The following is a 17,980-nucleotide window of genomic DNA, read 5'->3' as shown; positions in this document are numbered from 1 at the left end:
GATTATGGTTCGATTTGGATGTACGTTTTCAGAGATATCGCGATTGACACAGTTTCATCTATTAGATTATTAGTGGACTATTTTATCACACTCATGTAGCAGTATAACAGGTGTTGTAGAATGGAATTTCACCATATAAACCAAATTGAATGAAACCATGAGCCAGAAAGATGTCTTATGAAAGTATATTTAAAGCCATACAAACTCTGACAAACTCCATTGTCAGAGGACTGAATCTCAATGTACACATCTGATATGTCATACAGAGTCCGAAATATTCAGATGTGTACAGTTAAAACACAGATACAAAACAAGACAAGTGGAAAAATAGAAAAAATACCCCCCCTCCTCAGCTCGAAAGAAAACAAGAAAAAGAAAAAAGACAGACTAGACAGGGACATCACATTTCAGTTCAACCACATGATTTCAAGTATTATGGAGCTGTATAAAAGTCTATAAATACCATTAGGTAGGCAGTACCCTCACTGAAAAGAAGACTCCTCGATAAAGTCTATAAAGGGACTCCAGATAAAGTCTATGAAGGGACTCCAGATAAAGTCTATGAAGGGACTCCAGATAAAGTCTATAAAGGGACTCCAGGTTAAAGTGAAGTTTTCGTGGGCTCTGCTTACTTTATATCTGAGCTTTTTCTGGGCAAAAAAGAGAGTACCTCCCTCAACCACTGTAGAAATGATGGTGCTTTCTTTGACTTCCAATTAAAGAGAATAAGTCTACAGGCTATCAATGAGGCAAAGGCCAGAGCATTTGCCTGTGAAGTTGTGACGTTGCAGTCAGGGGGTGGTATACCAAAAATGGCTGTATGGAAATCTGGGGCTATGTTTTGTTTACACATTATGTGAGAACACCTAAAATATTTGTTCCCTGTAGCTGTTGAGAGTGACATGCCCAAAACATGTGTCCCGCACCGAGGCCGGACTGTAGTTGCATCTCGGACAGCCAGGGTCCGTGGCCGGAAAGAGTCTGGCCAGTCTCTCCCCTGAATAATGGAGTCAATGAAGCACCTTAAATGGAATTAGGCCGTGACGTATACATAATGAAGAGGTGTGAATACGGCTTAAGCTGTCCTGCCAGGCATCCTCTGAAAGCTCTACACCCAAATCTCTCTCCCAAGCCATCTTTGTTTTGTCCCAGGATATTGGTTTTAATCCCCGTATCAATGTGTAGATTATAGAGACACGTTTCTTCCTATAAAGGTCTAGCTCCAGATTATAGTCTAACTGATTCTTGGGTGGCAAGTGTGGAAAAGAGGGGAACACTTTTTTTAGCACAATTACGGATTTGAAAGTAGAGCTGAGACCTGGGTATATCATGATCTTTAATAAATGTCTTAAATGAGGTGAATATGCCATCTAGATATAGATCCTCAAAAGACACCAATCCGTTTCTATGCCAAAATTGAAATGAGTTATCCAACACAGATGGTGTGAAAAATTGGTTGTTTGCTACTGGAAAAGACCTGCATACAGTATCTGTCCCAGCCCAAAATGCCAGCTCCTAAACTGTAACCATATCCTAAGTGAAGCTTTAACCACCGGGTTTGTTAATTGACTGTTAGGATTATATATGGTATCAATTGCTTTTATTTTAAGAAATAAATGCAAGATTAAATGGCATTCAGTTTTTCAGTGATTTGGACGCGATTTAAGTGAAGACATTAGGCTTTATTAAGACTTTTCTCTACATACAGTACATGAAAACTACCGTACTTGTAAATGGATTATGAATACTTCACAGATACAATGTAGTTTAATGCTCAAATGATAAAACTGAAACTGCACAAGTGACTCAAAAAACCTGAGGAGCTTATCAAAACATGACAAGGAGAAAGAACTAGAAATAGCCACCTCGCAGGCCTCTGCCAACAAGGCAAGTTGCACTTTACATCCATGTCTATCCAGACTCATAAAATATGCACTGTAGTGAAGACTTTAATAAAGAATTTATAAGGAATTTTTAAGGAATTTAATAAAACGTATTAAGTGTTCTTTTTCTTTCTTTCTTACCTTTCCTTTTTTTTGCTAAGGGATTGCCTGATACAGTATGTAGGTGTGTGTGTGTGTGTGTGGGGGGGGGGGGGGGGGGGGGGATTGGGGCTAAAAAAAGGGGGAGGGCATTTAGATTTTATTTTGCATACTGGGGAGGGCAAGGTATGTTATTTTGAGATAGGAGGGGGAGGCAGGCCTGGTTTTACAGGGGTGCAAAAGCACGCATTGCACCCTTATTTTAATTGTCTGCATGCTCAGTTGAAAAGAGTGGTAAAACATTTTTTTTTTTTTTTTTAAATAAATGCTGCAGCTGCACACTTACAGTTTAAACTTGAATTATAATTGTTGTTTTTCTTTGTTCTTTGATGTGAATTTATGGCTTTTTGGCACCTACATGTAACCTTTTAAGGTTGAGATCATTGTATTATCATTATATGGTCCAAATATTTCAGTAAAGCACTTGAAACACTTGAAATATTCTTGCTTGGCTGGTATCATTCTACTTGAAATGATGGTAAAATGCATTATTAGTAAAATAACATGTCAAATGTTTCGGCCGGCCACCCAGGTCGGCCCGTGCATGTGAACCCCTTCCTATCTAGGATGCATCCCTAGTCATCTTGTTCTGGAACCGGCCCTGGGGGGAGGGCATATAAGGGAGGGCATATCAAGTTTTTTCTTTTCTGTTTTGCATAATTTGCATTGTGTTTCGCTATGTAGCCCGTATGTTTTATCCACCTACCCCCACGCAAATGGTTTCTCCTTATTCGGTCAAACTTCGGTGTGCTGCAGCTGGTTGCAGCCTTTGCATTCTTCATTCTGCGTCTCCAAGGAGCACCCCAATATGGCATTGCAGTCTCCGCTAAAATGGCCTTACATCTCCATACACATTAGCAATCACAATAAAACAGTACCTATCTCCCGCGCAAGGTTGTTATCTAAAATTTATAATAATCGGTATTCCAAAAATATTGTGTAGTTTCCAATACCGAGCCATTGTAATCATGCCAGAGCCATTCATTTCTGTTCCTCAGATGTGTAATTACGGGTTTCCACCCGTAGACACAACATAGATGGTGCTGTTTCTCCACTGGGAAGCGGAAGAACAACAATGGCCATTTTCAATGGGAAAGACAGAAATGACAGACTCTGGCATGTTTGAAATGTTGTCATAATTACCATTATGAAACGGATTTTGTGAGCTCACAGTACCAAATAGTTCATCAGTTGATCCTTGAGTCCAAGTGGACGTTTGAAGAAATTCCCTCAAGGCGCTTCTGAGATCATTGTGTTTACGAGAATGGGATGGACGGTCGTGAGGTTACACCTTGAACTTTGACCAACAAAATTTAATCAATTCATCCTTGAGTCCAAGTGGACGTTTGCGCAAAATTTGAAGTAATTCCCTCAAGGCATTTCTGAGATATCACATTAACGAGAATGGAATGGACGGACGGACAGACAGACAGACAACCCAAAAACATAATGCCTGCAGCCACAGCTATCGCCGGCGGAGGCATAGAAACCATCATGTATGTATCTCGGACCCATAGGAATACAATGTGTGAAAAGTCCTCTCTTATGGCTCATTTCCACCACATATAACAGCACAGTACAGCTCTACTCGACCTGGTCTTACTCGGCTCTACTTGATATAGACTCTGTTTCCATAGCAAGTTTACTCGCCTCCGCCCACACCTGGTCGTCATAGCGACCGCATATCTGCCCTCCGCCCATAGCCGAAGTAGGCTATAACGTATAACGTTAAAATTAAATCCATACACAGAACTTTTAAACTGTTTATGAAATACTGGTGCCTCTAAATGACCTACAGTGTACACGGGCAAATGTGACAATCGGCCAGGAGAATGGATATCACTTTGTTGTTAGTCAAACTCACATGCATGCGCTGCGCGGGGGACGGGAGTTGCGCTACAGGGAGAAGGGAAGCCTCTACCCCGGCGGCAACTCACCAGGCAAGACCACAGCTTCACTAAACCCCCCGCCTCCGGCCTAGCGGAGCCGACGCTGCACACAACTACAAGGGCTTCCTGAGGAGCGGACTTTTTCTTTCTCAAAACAATTGAAAACCACCGCCATGTTAAAGCTGAGTAAGGAGATCGATTTTATTTCACCAGAGCCGAAGGCAGCAACACAAAAGACTGATGGAAATAACATAACAGAAGAGAAGGTACAGTAAGCCCCACTAAACTGGTATGCATTGACAGTCAGTAGATAAGAGTAAACACGATTCTGCCTGACCAATCAGTCGTCTACAGTGTTTTCACATCACGGTATGGTACCGGGTCCACAGCGCTGGAACCTCAACAAAGCAGGGACCAAAACTAGCACGACTCAACCCCGACTCAACCCCGACTCAACCCGGGCTGTCCACGTTTTTGATCGGTGGAATGAGACAAAAAAGCGAGACGAGCTGGGCGGGGCCGCGCTGATAGCAGCGGTGGAAATGGGCCATTAGGAAATGGGCCATTAGATGCTTCACACTCAGGTCACAGGATGTACCTATAGGCTAGGTCATGTGTGGAGTTATGACATCATGTGACCGATGATAACTTACGATGAATGCCAAACTTTGAGCGCTGTCCAAACTTGTTAATCACCAAAACCATGACGAGGAGGAAGGTGCAGGCGAACACAGCCAAACCTACGGCCACAGACACCTGTTCAGAGAATGAGACGCATCTTAACGATTATACTGTATGTGCTACCATTGATAATCTATACATTTGCAGTGGAAATGATCATGCACAGAGCCTATGTGCAATAAATCCAAGAAGTACCCCAAACACTCGACTTTCCAGGTTCTCTGTGACATCTTCGTCCGATTTGCTTGTGGGAACTGAGGAACAGGGAAATATTTAATTTAATTTATTACAATTTGAGATAATTTTTACATCATTTATTATTATAGTCCGTATACTGTTGATACAGTTAGGGAGACACATCCTGAGATTTTTAGGAGAATTATGTGAAATCAAAATCAATCAAAGACTTACTTGGATCCATATTATGGACTAGCATGTAGGAAGAGGGAACACAAAAAACAGCATTTTTATAGACCTACAACACATATGGAAACAATCACCTCCACAGACAGAGAATAAGATGTAACCAGTACAATGCAAAAGGCATTTACTGAGCTACTTGCATGGCATTCATTGACCCAAATCCACACACTAGCTGTTTCAATGGCAAATCTTCAGCAGTGGATGCTGCCGGGTGAAGATTTGCCAGTGGAACACACAATGGATGATGAAAAAAATCCAACTGAAAATGTTTTATGGTCACTTACGATTCAGTAGGTCACGGGTTGGCTTGGTTACAGCCTTATTGTTATATAAGGATTTTTCTAAATGTCTATGGAGAAAATGAATGGGAAACTCCCTTCCAGGGCAAGATATGTCACATGACTGTTTAGCTCTATTGCTTTCAATCAAAGGTGGATTATGGGCAAGTGTATGCTACTGGCTGCACTGCATTATGATCTATTCAGGCTTATGCTAGTGGAGAAACCTGATGCTAGTGGATAAACTGGTCTCTCTGACACTGCTTAAAATAAAAGCCTTATGCATTTATTATAATTGTTTATAGTAGCATTACAAGCACATTTATTGAGTCTTACTAACTTACAGTACCCCTATTATGTTTGCCAAAACACTGTTTTTAATAGTGTTTATAATGTTTCGGATGGATTTTTCCTTTAAGTACCTTGCATTGCACTGATTGGCTCGTCTTTTCAGGAAACTGCCAGGAAAAATATACGTCTTCAACTAAAAAATAAATAAAATAAAAATAAATAAAAACTAAAATCTCAGATGTATGCCTCTGCCAACAAGTGAGCAGTCTACATCCATGTCTGTCCTGACTCATACAAGCACAAATACCTTGAAGCCCACAGCGCAGTGGTGTGGCCATTCAGCCTTATGGCACTTTAGGCAATGTTTGGGACTACCTCAACAACACGGCTAATCGTTGTCAACATGGAAAATGGTCCTACCCCTACCCCAAAACCACCCACATCCCCCAACCACTGCCTCTACCCACCCCTCGAACCCCGACTCTCTACGGCGCCCTTGATCCACTCCCTCTACCCAAACCTCGAACCCCGACTCTCTACGTCCTTCCTATCCCTAGCTATGGCCCATTTTCCCCTAGCCCCGCCCCCTTACTGATCACGCCCGCTCTCACCACCCACAGCCCCCATAGACATTCCCCAACCCAACCCTCGAATCCCGACTCTCTATGACCTTTGTATCCTAGCTACAGCCTCTTTTCCCCAGCCCCGCCCCTTCCTTGACCCCCACACCCCCTCCCACCACCCACATCCCCCTAGCCACTCTCTCTAGCCACCCCTCGAAACCCGACCCTCTACAACCTTCCTATGCCTAGCTATGGCCCCTTTTCCCTAGCCCCACCCCTCTGCCTCACCACGCCCCTTCTCCCCACTCACACTTCCTAGCCACTCCCCCTACACACCCCTTGAATCCCGACTCTCTACGACGTTCCTATCCCTATCTACGGCCCATTTTCCCTAGCTCCACCCTTTTCCCTCAGCAACCCTCCCACCACCAACTCCCCCTACCCACCCTTCGAATGCCGACTCTCCACGACCTTCCTATCCGTAGCTATGGCCCCTTTTACCTAGACCCACCCCCTTCCTTGATGGAACAGATGTACATGCGGCCACAGTGACCTTGAACTTTGACCTTTGTCCACCAAAATCTAACCACTTCACCCTTGACTCCAAGTGGATGTTTGAGCCAAATTTGAATGAATTCCCTCAGAGAGATTACGTTAACGAGCATGAAACAGGCGGCCGCGAGGTCACAGTGACCTTGACCTTTGACCGCCTAAATGTAATCACTTCATCCTTGAGTCCAAGTGGATGTTTCTTCTTCTTCTTCTGATTTCACCCTTTTTTTTCCCCAATTATACTTGGCCAACTTATCCCCATGCTGCCCTATTGGCTGCCCCGGTCGCTGCTCCACCCTCTGCCGATCTGGGGAGAGTGAAGACTAGCACCATGCTTCCTCCGACACATGCGCAGTAGCCAGCCACTTCTTTTCACCTGACAGGGGAAGCTTCACCGGTAGGACGTAGCACGTGGGAGGATCATGCTATTCCCACCAGTTCCCTTCCACCACGACCAGGCACCCTGACCGACCAGAGGAGGTACTAGTGTGAGTCCAATTTGAAGAAATTCCCTCAAGGCGTTCCTGAGATATTGCGTTAACGAGTATAAAAATGGCGGTTGTGAGGTCACAGTGACCTTGAACATTGACCTTTGACCACCAAAATATAATCACTTCATCCTTGAGTCCAAGTGGACGTTTGAGCCAAATTTGAAGCAATTTCGTCAAGGCGTTCCTGAGATATCGCGTTAACGAGAATCGGACGGACGTACGGATGGACAACCCGGAACCATGATGCCTCCAGCCACAGCTATCGCCGGGCGGAGGCATAAAGAAAAAAACAATTTCAGCAAGTCACCTGGAATGATCCCCTCTGGATCAAACGGGTCGAAGGGGTTGTCCATAAACTTCCCAGTGGCGGTAGCCTGATCCAGTCCCAGCCTGTTCTCCACTATGAGAGTGTAGTGGCCGTTGTTGAGGTGAGTGGGCTTGTTGAGGAACAGGCAGCCATGTTTAACCGAGCCGTCGTCTGAGTCGGTGATGAGCTGGGTGAAGGTGTAGCGGCCCTCGGTGAGTCTGGAGCCATTGTAGAGCCAGCGGATGCTCGGCTCAGGATTGCCGTCCACAGCGAAGGGGAAACACCAGTGGTGCTGCTGCTCAGCATCTCTCAGGAAGATGATTTTGACCGGAACTGTTGGGAGATGGGAAGATTTAAGAAAGGTGGTGGAAGCCCAACTGGTCAGAGAAGTACAGGCTTGGGACCAGTTTGAAACCCTGGAACAACTGAGAAAAGCTCTGTTTGGAAAACTCTTTTCTAACCTGACACTGCCAGATAGTTTGTTACACAGAACCATCTGGGATCTCATCATTGGAAACTGTTTGAAAAAGGGCAGCCACTTTCAAAAGAATACCTGACAGGTAATTGGATGAACCAGCTGTCTATCACAGGCACACTTCTTGCTGTTGTCAAACCTAAATCCCGCACGTAGCTGCCTCAACGATGACGGATGTAAATGCATGATGGCAGCTACTGGGTTGACCTGCTTAGTGGCCAATAGTAGAGGACTGTGCTTATAATGGGCAGCTCACAGGTGTAAATGTGTGGATGTGAAGCAAAGTAATGATGAAAATGGTGAAAGTCTCAAATGGATTAGATATCAAGAGTGTAAAGAGAAATGTATTGTTTTATTTCTAAACTGGAAAGTCAACTTGCAGAATGAAGAGATTTGCGATTCACGTAGTCGGCTATGATGTAATTGCCAGTAAGTCAAAACCATGATCATGCACAGAGCTTATTTGAAATCATCAGCCTAATACATCATGTTTTATGCTGATTGTGCACCTTAACCATGTACAGTATAAAGTCATTGGTTGGTCTAGCGCCCTATAGGTTCCTCCTGAGTTTCCATGAATCAATGTTCTCCATCTGCACTGCAAACCTGTGCTGACCTGCTATGAATAATGAATCTTGGTCCTCGTCGGGCCTCTGACCACAAGAGCTACCTGGACATGAAGTTACAGGAAATGGCCTCATTTAGATCGAAGAAGGTGCTGATGTGCAGAGACCCTCGTCTGGCACCGGCCATTCTGCTGCTCTTAACCCATGACCCCACCTCAGAAAGTGCTGCGCTAACAGGATACTGAGGCATCGGTCTCCTCGGTCACTGAGTGAAAATTAGCACTATCTCTCACATTTAAATAAGCATCCATTATAGAAACCTCAACTAATCTCACTGTACATGAGCTGCATCATTGTTGGGGTTAATGAACATGTCAGTTGTATTCTACAATTGAAAAAATCGTTTTTTTTTTTTGTTTTTTTTTTTTACAAATATACAAAGATCATTGTCAAAGACAGAGAGCTGTGGGCTCGAAGTTAACAAACCTTTAAAATAGTTTGTGACAAGATAAAATACTTATTAATAAAATTGCACTTTGTTGATTCCCTAGCCTAGAGGAACTTCGGGTGCGTCCTCCTCTCTCTATGGATGCATAATTTTTTGATATGAAGCTCTTCCATTCTGAATTAATCATTACCAGCCGTGAAAGTGTGTGGCTGGTACATATTTTTTAGCCTTGTTAGTCTGTGTGTGTGTGTGTGTGTGTGTGTGTGTGTGTGTGTGTGTGTGTGTGTGCGCACACGCGCACATGCGTGTGTCATCATGGCAAAATGTGGTCCTTGTAGACCTCATTTCACAGCAACCTTTTGAGGTGGTAAAGCAGGAAATAAGGTGTTATCATTAGCATTAATGAGGGCATCTGCCACTGCAACACCTAAACAGAATGGAAGCATAATTAATGGTATTAGCGTACAGCTGCTTTACTTCCTGCTTTTACCACCTCAAAAGGGTTGCTGTGAAATGGGTCCATTGTAGCAGGAACTTAGCCTGGTAAACCAGCCCGTCACGTGAACTCACATTTCATTTGGTTCTGCGTGACGGTCTGGCCCCAACTCTTCACCCAGTCTTTAGCAGGGGCGGGAGCATGGGCGGGCATAGTTGCCTTGACAGACAACTCCTTCAGCCAATCAGCGTCGGATCCAGTCAAACCCAAATCCACTCGGAAAAACACGTTTTCCGCCGAGAGACTCCGCGGTTGCGGCGATACTCCTGTACTTGTTTAATTGTTGTTATTGAGTCTATTTCTGCAATAACTGCACTTTATGGCTGTTTAAACTAGACAAACGCTGACATGACTCCTTGAGATGATCAGGCAAGGAGGCGGCCATTATTGTTTTGTTAGTGCAGTGCTAGTGGTGTTCCTGATTGGCCAACTTGCGCTGTCAATCACAGCGCAGTCGCTGATTGGCTCTTCCGCTCTTCCGCTTCTGCTAAACTCCCCCACTGGCGTCGGGGCCAGACCATCACGCAGAACCAAATGAAATGTGAGTTCACGTGACGGGCTGGTTTACCAGGCTAGCAGGAACTACCACAGAAGCCGTTTTGAGCACTTTGCCATGTGCTTCGTCTGTCTGTCTGTCTGTCAGATGTGGTCAACGCGATAGCGTCACAATCGTGCAAGATGCAGCCACGAAATGTTATGGGTGTGTAGTTGCGATCATAATGAAGACTGAGTTCGAAGATGGGTGTGGTCGGAGTAAGGGGGCTGGAACCTCAATAAACATTCTGACGTCTATTAGAGGTCAAATTCATGTTGGTTTGGAGGTCGAGTCGACATTGATCTGATGGGCTGATATGAAAGTTTTTCTGACATTGGTTTCTAACTGATGTCATTTCAACGCCTCATGGACTACGCCAATCCATGTGGTTAAAATAGACCCTTTTCACGGGGGCCATTTTGTGTCGAAAAGGCAGAATAAACACAGGTGCAAGTGTGAATCAGCGCAGATTCCTCGTGAGTCCCGAGTGGTAGCGAGTGGATTGGTTAAACTCACTCCCCAGTATAAAGGCATGTTAATCAGCTCCGCCAAGGGAGCTAGCTCTCTTGGCGTTGCGGTTAACATGTCGGACTCCCAAGGTCGGCCCTGGACAAGCCCTTAACATGGGTTGCTGCAAGTACCACCTACACAATGCCGTTACACAAGCAAAACACTAATGAGGGTTTCCAAATTCCAATCATGGAAGTTGGAAACCCTCATTAGTGTTTTGCTTGCACCTGTGTTTACCCTGCCTTTTCAACACAAAATGGCCCCCGTGAGAAGGGTCTATTTAAAAGAGCAACACACCACGCGGGATACAAACCCCAGTCTCTCACGTTTCAGCGCTCTGCTCCACCTTATCAACACAGTCCAGGTATGCACTTTGTCTATAAATGTATATAGTCACCTGTCTCTCTCCCTGCACAGTACTCACTTATTTTGATAGCTTTTTTTGGTCTTCAATTTTGTTCTTTTTTCTTTTTTTACTGTTGATTTTCTTTTCTTTGTCTATTTGTTTCCTTGTTTCAGTTGTATTGTATGCTTTGTACAGATTATTATTATTATTATTTGGTATTCTATAGTCTGTAAGGTTAACTTCATTTAACGTTACGGTCTAACAAAACATCCTGTTGAACGGCAACTCTGGGGGGACACCCAGAGCCTTGTATACTGTCTGTTACAATAACATACCATAGTGTGAAGCCAGATCACCTCACCCTGCAATTCCGCAGCAGGCAGCTCTCGTCTCGAGCTCTAAGTCCATTGGATCTGTTCACCTCGACCAAGGTGGCGATATATAGGATGGGGGTAGGAAACAGGGAAGGGCTGATATGATCCCATCGCAAGATGCTCTCTAGTTTCACTTTAAAGTGGAAAAAACATAACCTTTGCGAGGCAGCTGGATTCACGAGATCACGATCACCAAGAAATCTCTTGTCATGCTGCCATAATGCATTTGAATCCAAACCACGGGTGGTACGGCCCAATCAGGGTCTGTGGAAGGGGGAGGCGGTCCTAAGTGGTTGAAGTTAGCGGTGATAGATGGTTTGACAGACAGATATCCTGCCAAGTATTTTTTTTAAAGTTTCCAAAAACAAGTTACCAGATAAGATGGTTCTGTGTAACAAACCATCTGGTGCATCAGGTTAGAAATAACGTTCTAGAAAGCAAAATTTTGAAATGCATGTTTTTACTCTTAAAAAAGGAAAAAGAAAAGAAAAGAAAAGAAAAGAAAAGAAAAGAAAAGAAAAGAAAAGAAAAGAAGAGAAAGGCAAGCCACAGCAGTCTTGTGAATCAGAGAGCCACTCTGTAGTAAACACCCCAGTGTTCTGGGAGGTAATTAAGAGTAATTAAAGGGCTAGCGGTTAACGAGTGTCCATCCACCAGGGGGGCTGATGTTGATAGATTAGCTGCACTAATGTATTTACTGACTGCCAATCACTGCGGATGAAGCGGTTTTCCGGAGTAGGAGGGACAAGTCCATTAGCACAGGCTCAAATCAGATCTTAGCATGGTTATCAGCCCCATTTTCCTCATGTTCATTATCTGTCCCTCGATGCTCATGCATTTGGCTTCAGCTGATTGGCGCCCCCACTCTTTTTGGGCTTTATTTTCTAATGAGTGTCACTGAGTTGGTGATATATGATATTGTTTGGGCAATATTTTCAGTAATGTATCACTAATGCATCCACTCATGCATCTGAAAATCCAAAACAACAATAAGTCTCTTGGGTCAAGCTGCAGCTGTAGTCAAAAGTACAGTGTATTGTGAGGTGAAGCCACTCTTTTAAGAGCAGACTGAGGTGAAGTTACTTACCTAGTTCTCTTATTGTCTACCTGCATTAAATGACAAAACCTTCCTACAGCACTTCTCACATATTGTTGTAACACTTTTCGCCAGTTGCCAGAATGAGTGGCAGCTGACAGAAAAGCTCCATTAGACGCTTGGTGGGAACATACACTTATAAGGGGCTATTTATGAGAACTCAGCTCAGCGAGCATTTTCTTTTCTCTGGCTGTCCACCCTGCTTGCACAAGAAAAATGGAACCAGTGTGCTCTTGCCCTAACCCCCATTAAGCCTGACAAGTCACATGGAGCCTGTGAGCTTTCCAAAGTGCCGTTTTATCTTGCAGCCACTTACACTCGATGTCCAACTGCACCACGTCCTCCCCGGGCCCAGCTTGGTTCTCGGCTTCACAGGTCAGATTGTGGAGGTTGTCTCTGGAGGAAACCTCGGCGAGGTAAAGCACCAGCACAATTGTAGAGTCCGACATTTTCTCCTTGAACAGCCGACAGGACAAACAGGGGGCAGATGGGGTTAGCATAGTCATACTAACACATTACTTTACAGCGTTATCCGTCTTTAGATTGACTTTCATTGTAAACAGATGATATTCACAAATACTTGGGGTACACTTTAAAAAATCTTCATATTAACCAGTTGTTTATGCTATGCTATTATTGTATTTGTGAAACAAGTCTAAAATGATTTCACCTGGTTCCAAAGCACTTTCACTTGTGTCATTATCATGTAATGGGACTGACAGACAACAGTGGAAACTATTCATCAATGGCCTATGTTCCACGAGGAATACAAAGACTGAAGTAAAGTAAAGTAAAGTAACATTACCTCAAAACAACTGGAGTGATGTCACTAAGTTAAAGATTGTCTCTTGTTCCATGACTTAACTTATCTGATAACTTTGCTGTTATTCTCTTTGCCATATTTATTATGGTTGGAGAAGGATGTTTTCTTTAGGAATCTGGTAATTTTGTCCCCCTTTAGGGGTTCAAGCCCCGAAGGGGTTGAAGCCCTATTGTTTTTGTGCTGGTTTATTATTATTATTATTATTCCGGTTCTGCCTCGACGCAAACTCCCGTGAGTTGGTACATCGCAGAAACATGAAATTTGGCCCAATGACAGATATTGCTTGTTACTAGATGCTCTAGAAATATTTTTTGAATCAGCCTGATGGGGGCACTAAAATTAATGGTTAAAATGTAAAACTTTTAAAGGCCATAACTTCCACACCGTTTGTCCAATTTTCAAGCATTTTTTCACATGTTCAGGTGAATCTACTCTATAAATTTGCCTCAAGGACCCTCAAGATCCATCTGGATTTTTTTTTTAGATATTTTGAAAAGTTTGGAAAACACATTTTTTAGATCGCCTCCTAGACCGTTTGACCGATTTCCACCAAAATCGCTGGGTAGCATCTATGGACCAAGCTCTACAAGTTGGCTTGAAATTTTTGAAATCTAATTTTGTTTCGGAGATCTTGGTCCCTATCGTTGCATCGGCGCTGTTTCTAGGCCGAACGCCTGGCGCAGCTCAAATCAGTGGGCGTGGACCAGCGCACTTGATATCGTCGTGCTGGCGCTAGACGCAGCCTCAACCATTACAACCACGCCTTTTAAGCGTAAAATTATGCACCGTCATGCTCATTGGATAACTGCAATAAACGAATCGCACGCTTGCCTTTTTAGCTCCAATTCCAGTGATCCCGCAAAACCAGACGAAAGCCAAACGCTCTGCCCCCCCCCCTCCCTTCATCCAGTCTGTCTGTCTGACTGCATTATAGGCTATTATTCCATATTATTATGCTTCTCAAACCAATCTAACTGCAGTTTCAATACTGCAAGCATGTAAATACGCTACACTATAGCAAGATCAAAGTGAAAATAATGTACTAAACGCATCAGCTAGAAAAATATAGCCTATTAGATTGGTGAAAGTTTGTCCAGAAATATATCGTTTTCTCTCCCCTGCTGCAGGTAGAATGATCGATGCACATAAATATACCCTACATTATGTAAAGTCATTGCATAAATGTGTTTTTATTGTAAAACTAAATGTCAAGTAGGGCCAAGTTATTGGAGCGGACATCACAGTATAGCACATCACAGAAGCGCGTTCCGCTGTCACTTATCTAAATCACGTTAAACCCACAAGGGGTATATATAGGCTCAAGAGGACATATATGTTTCACATAGGGTGGTGTTTCATTTCGATGTTTTATTTGGTCCAATATTGAAATGTTCGACAATTGCAGGTTGTCTTACCATTACACATTATTTTAGATCTACCTTTTATATCTATTTCGGCTCATTTGGTTGCTATTTAGTAGCGAAATGGAGGACCCAATTGCATGCTGGGAGTGGACATTCACAGGCAGTAAACTTACAACTGCTATTTCCTATGGGAAGCTGGGTGCTGCTATGTGTTGTGTCTGTTTGAGCGAGGGAGTCAGAGAGAGAGAGAGAAGGGTGACTCAGAGGCAGAAGAGCACTGGCGCACTGAATAGGCCTGGTTTCAGAGAGAGACAGAGAAGGGTGACAGGGGAGAGGCACAAGTGCACTGGCGCACTGAATAGGCCTGGTTTTCAAAGGCGCAAAGCGCTAAATGTAGGCCAGGTGCGAAGATAGCACTACGCCGGTAGTTAGCGCCGACACGCCCACTTTGGCCCATTCTGGGACTGCGCCACGCCCATTCGGCCTAAAGCGCATTTGGCAGCCTAAAGCCATATTGATATCGTCCCAAAACAGGCGCAAGGCACGTTTTTTTGCGTTTAAGGCCCGTTTTAGCGCCGAAGGCTTGTGGGAGAATAGGGCCCATTAACCCTTAAAGTTGTGAGAGGGTGTGGCCTCTCAGCTAAATTGTCATAACTTCATGACCAATTAACGAATCGTCACGAAACTTGGTGTAGATGTTCGGAGATCATCACAGACCTTGTGTGTTAAATTTTGTGCAATTCAACCAAAAGGGGGCGCCATAAACGGGGGTGGCCTAACACAAAAAGGGCGTAACTCTGCACCTGTTTGTCCAATGATCACGGAACTTGGCAGACAAGGAGGATGTCCTAGTCAAAATCAGAAGTTTTGTCATCATTGGTGAAAGTGGGCGGGGTCAATGCGGGGTCAATACATCAAAATGAGTTGATACATCGCAGAGACATGAAATTTGGCCCAATGACAGATATTGGTAACTATTACTAGCTAGATATTTTCGCCTGATAGGGGCGCTAAAATTACAGGTTAAAATTCCCAACCTTGAAAGGCCATAACCCCCATGCCGTTTCTCCAATTTTCAAGCTAATTTCTTCCACACATTCACCTGAATGTGCTCTACAAATTTGTCTCGAGGACTATTAGGGGTTCAATTTGGGCAAGTCTTGAACCCCTGCTATTGCCACTTGCGGCTAGATTTAATTTTTAATTTTGTATTTGCAAATATTTCTGCCATATGATGCCTTCACTGTGGCTTACTACTGTTGAGTATTACCAAACCAAATCTCCACTACCTTGGTGAAGTAGCGAGATTTGAGCTCGTCAGTTCTCCACCTGACTGTCGGAGGAGGACTTCCCGTGACGATGCACTCAAACGTCAGGTTGCCTCCCTCCTGGATCTTGCTGTTGGAGGGGAGGATCGTCACCTCAGGCAGACCTGAGCACAGCAGTGACACAGAATGAACAGCAGCATAGCAACAGATTTATGTGATGGCACAACTTAGGGCGGAGCTACACTAAGCATTTTTTGAATCACGTTTTTTTCGACCCCCCTTCCCCCCATTTTTCTCCCCAATTGTACTTGGCCGAGAGTTGTAGCACATGCTTCCTCGAACAAATGTGCAGTCGCCAGCTGCTTCTTTTCACCTGGCAGCGAGGGGTTTCACCGGAAGGACGTAGTGCATGGGAAGACCACACTATTCCCCCCAGTTCCCCTCCCCCTTGAACAGGCGCCCCGACTGACCAGGACACATACCGTTAATCTAGCTTCTCACTAGCTGACATGTCCAACTGTGCCTGTATGGATGCCCGACCAAGCTGGAGGTAACACGGGGGCTTGAACCTGCAACCCTCGTGTTGGTAGGCATAGCACTGTACTACCCGGACGCCCTACTAAGCAATTTTGTTAGTAATTCAAATGGCTAATGCTTCTAAGTATACATGTAGGCAATAATGTGAGCCACAGCGCCAAAAATCTATTCACATTTCGTGGCAACAACACATTCCTGCTGTATGTGATTAAAGCAACAATGCTGAGGACATTCCTTTGGCAAGGTTGCCTATCATAGTTGGCGAGAGGGTGCTATCACCACCTTTAAAATGAAGAACAGCAATAGATTTTTCAATGTCACAGCGGTGTTAGATCAGTGGTTCTCAACCTTGTCAGGTTTTGACCCCCTGAAATGAGGAAGCCTTCTGCATATTAACACCTGAAACAAGCTGCTCCGTACACTGACAGCAAATTATTTTCATTTCCTCTTTTCAGGAAATTTACTTGATTAATTAAGATTTCAAATACTCATTATTCCACAAGAAAATTTGATTTATCAGAAAGATTAAAATTCCGATTTAGATTTTTCTTTCCAGGTTCCATAAATCATCTTCCCCAAAAATCAAAAAGAGGCAGAGAGCCACTATGTTAGATAACGTAATGTACATAGCACATTACTATAATCATGCATTGCTAATAATAACATAGTCTAACATAGAGTTTACTTGCCACTAATGCACACTGATGAAGGGTATTTGCCCGAAACGTTTGTGCACAGGCAATACAAGTGCTGTCCTGGATTAATTCCTTTCTGTGACATGTTTTGGAGGATTCAGCACTCATAGAAACAATTGAGGGTTGAGCAAGGTTTTTGGGGGGGTATTTCGGTTTAATAACATAGTGTAATTTTGCCAAAATGTGCCAAATGAATTTCAAATCGAAAAATGAAAGCTGAACCTACTGCAGTTATCCATCACTAAGGAGTTGAGTGATAATTCCTGCTCGTCGGACTGGCAGTACAACATCTGGTTGTCCAGGTCGCCTCGCTCGTTGCGCTGCCACTGCTGCAACCAGTGGAGATCACATGAGCACATGAGAGGGTTGTCCCTCAAAACCCTGAGCAGGAAAACAAAGAGGAAAAATACACATCATTGGTCACAAATTCTGTTTTGGATTCCATTTGACTCCATTCCCCTGACCAACAGAATACAGGCCAATGCTTCAACTAGGACATGTTTACTCTCGATTACAAATTCTGGAGAAAATAACTAGGTGAGGTGTAGCAGTGAAGAAAGGTATAAATGACAAAGAAGAGAAAAAGATTTATATGATGATGATGATGATCAATATTATTACTAAAAATCCGTACGCTTCTCTGGCTCAAGCCGATTTCTTGTCATCAGTGATGTCACTCTGTCTATGTGAGCAATTGTGATGTACGAGTGATGTCATCAGTGATGTCACTCGAGCAATTGTGATGTCATCACTGATGTCACTTGAGCAAATTGTGACGTCATCAGTGATGTCACTCAAGCAATTGTGATGTGTTCACACCTGGACACTTATCATACATGAAAGGTTTGGGGCAGATGGGACAACGTCCATCCGATTAACCCCCTAGAAGGAGTTTGTTGAAGTAAAACCTCCAAAATATTGCACAGTAAA

The 17,980-nt window shown here is 43.8% G+C and overlaps 1 protein-coding gene across 2 annotated transcripts in view; it reads right to left on the bottom strand.

Annotated features, from left to right (window-relative positions):
- Positions 1 to 17,980, bottom strand: part of ntrk1 (neurotrophic tyrosine kinase, receptor, type 1) — a gene marked incomplete at both ends in the record, with an annotated part of 98,785 nt that overhangs the window by 37,399 nt on the left and 43,406 nt on the right. The window contains 6 exons of one of the 2 annotated variants that reach the window (XM_083649020.1): positions 4,585 to 4,687; positions 4,808 to 4,866; positions 7,518 to 7,850; positions 12,680 to 12,818; positions 15,837 to 15,982; positions 17,277 to 17,431. In XM_083649020.1, the coding sequence (XP_083505146.1) occupies positions 4,585 to 4,687; positions 4,808 to 4,866; positions 7,518 to 7,850; positions 12,680 to 12,818; positions 15,837 to 15,982; positions 17,277 to 17,431 (935 nt within the window). The remainder of the gene's footprint in view (positions 1 to 4,584; positions 4,688 to 4,807; positions 4,867 to 7,517; positions 7,851 to 12,679; positions 12,819 to 15,836; positions 15,983 to 17,276; positions 17,432 to 17,980) is intronic. The other variant, XM_083649021.1, reaches the window with a different exon arrangement.

The sequence above is a fragment of the Poromitra crassiceps genome (assembly GCF_964638095.1).
Source record: "Poromitra crassiceps genome assembly, chromosome: 1".
NCBI lineage: Eukaryota > Metazoa > Chordata > Actinopteri > Beryciformes > Melamphaidae > Poromitra > Poromitra crassiceps.
The sequence above is the reverse complement of the archived record's forward strand: the minus strand, read 5'-3'. Positions and strand labels throughout refer to the sequence as shown.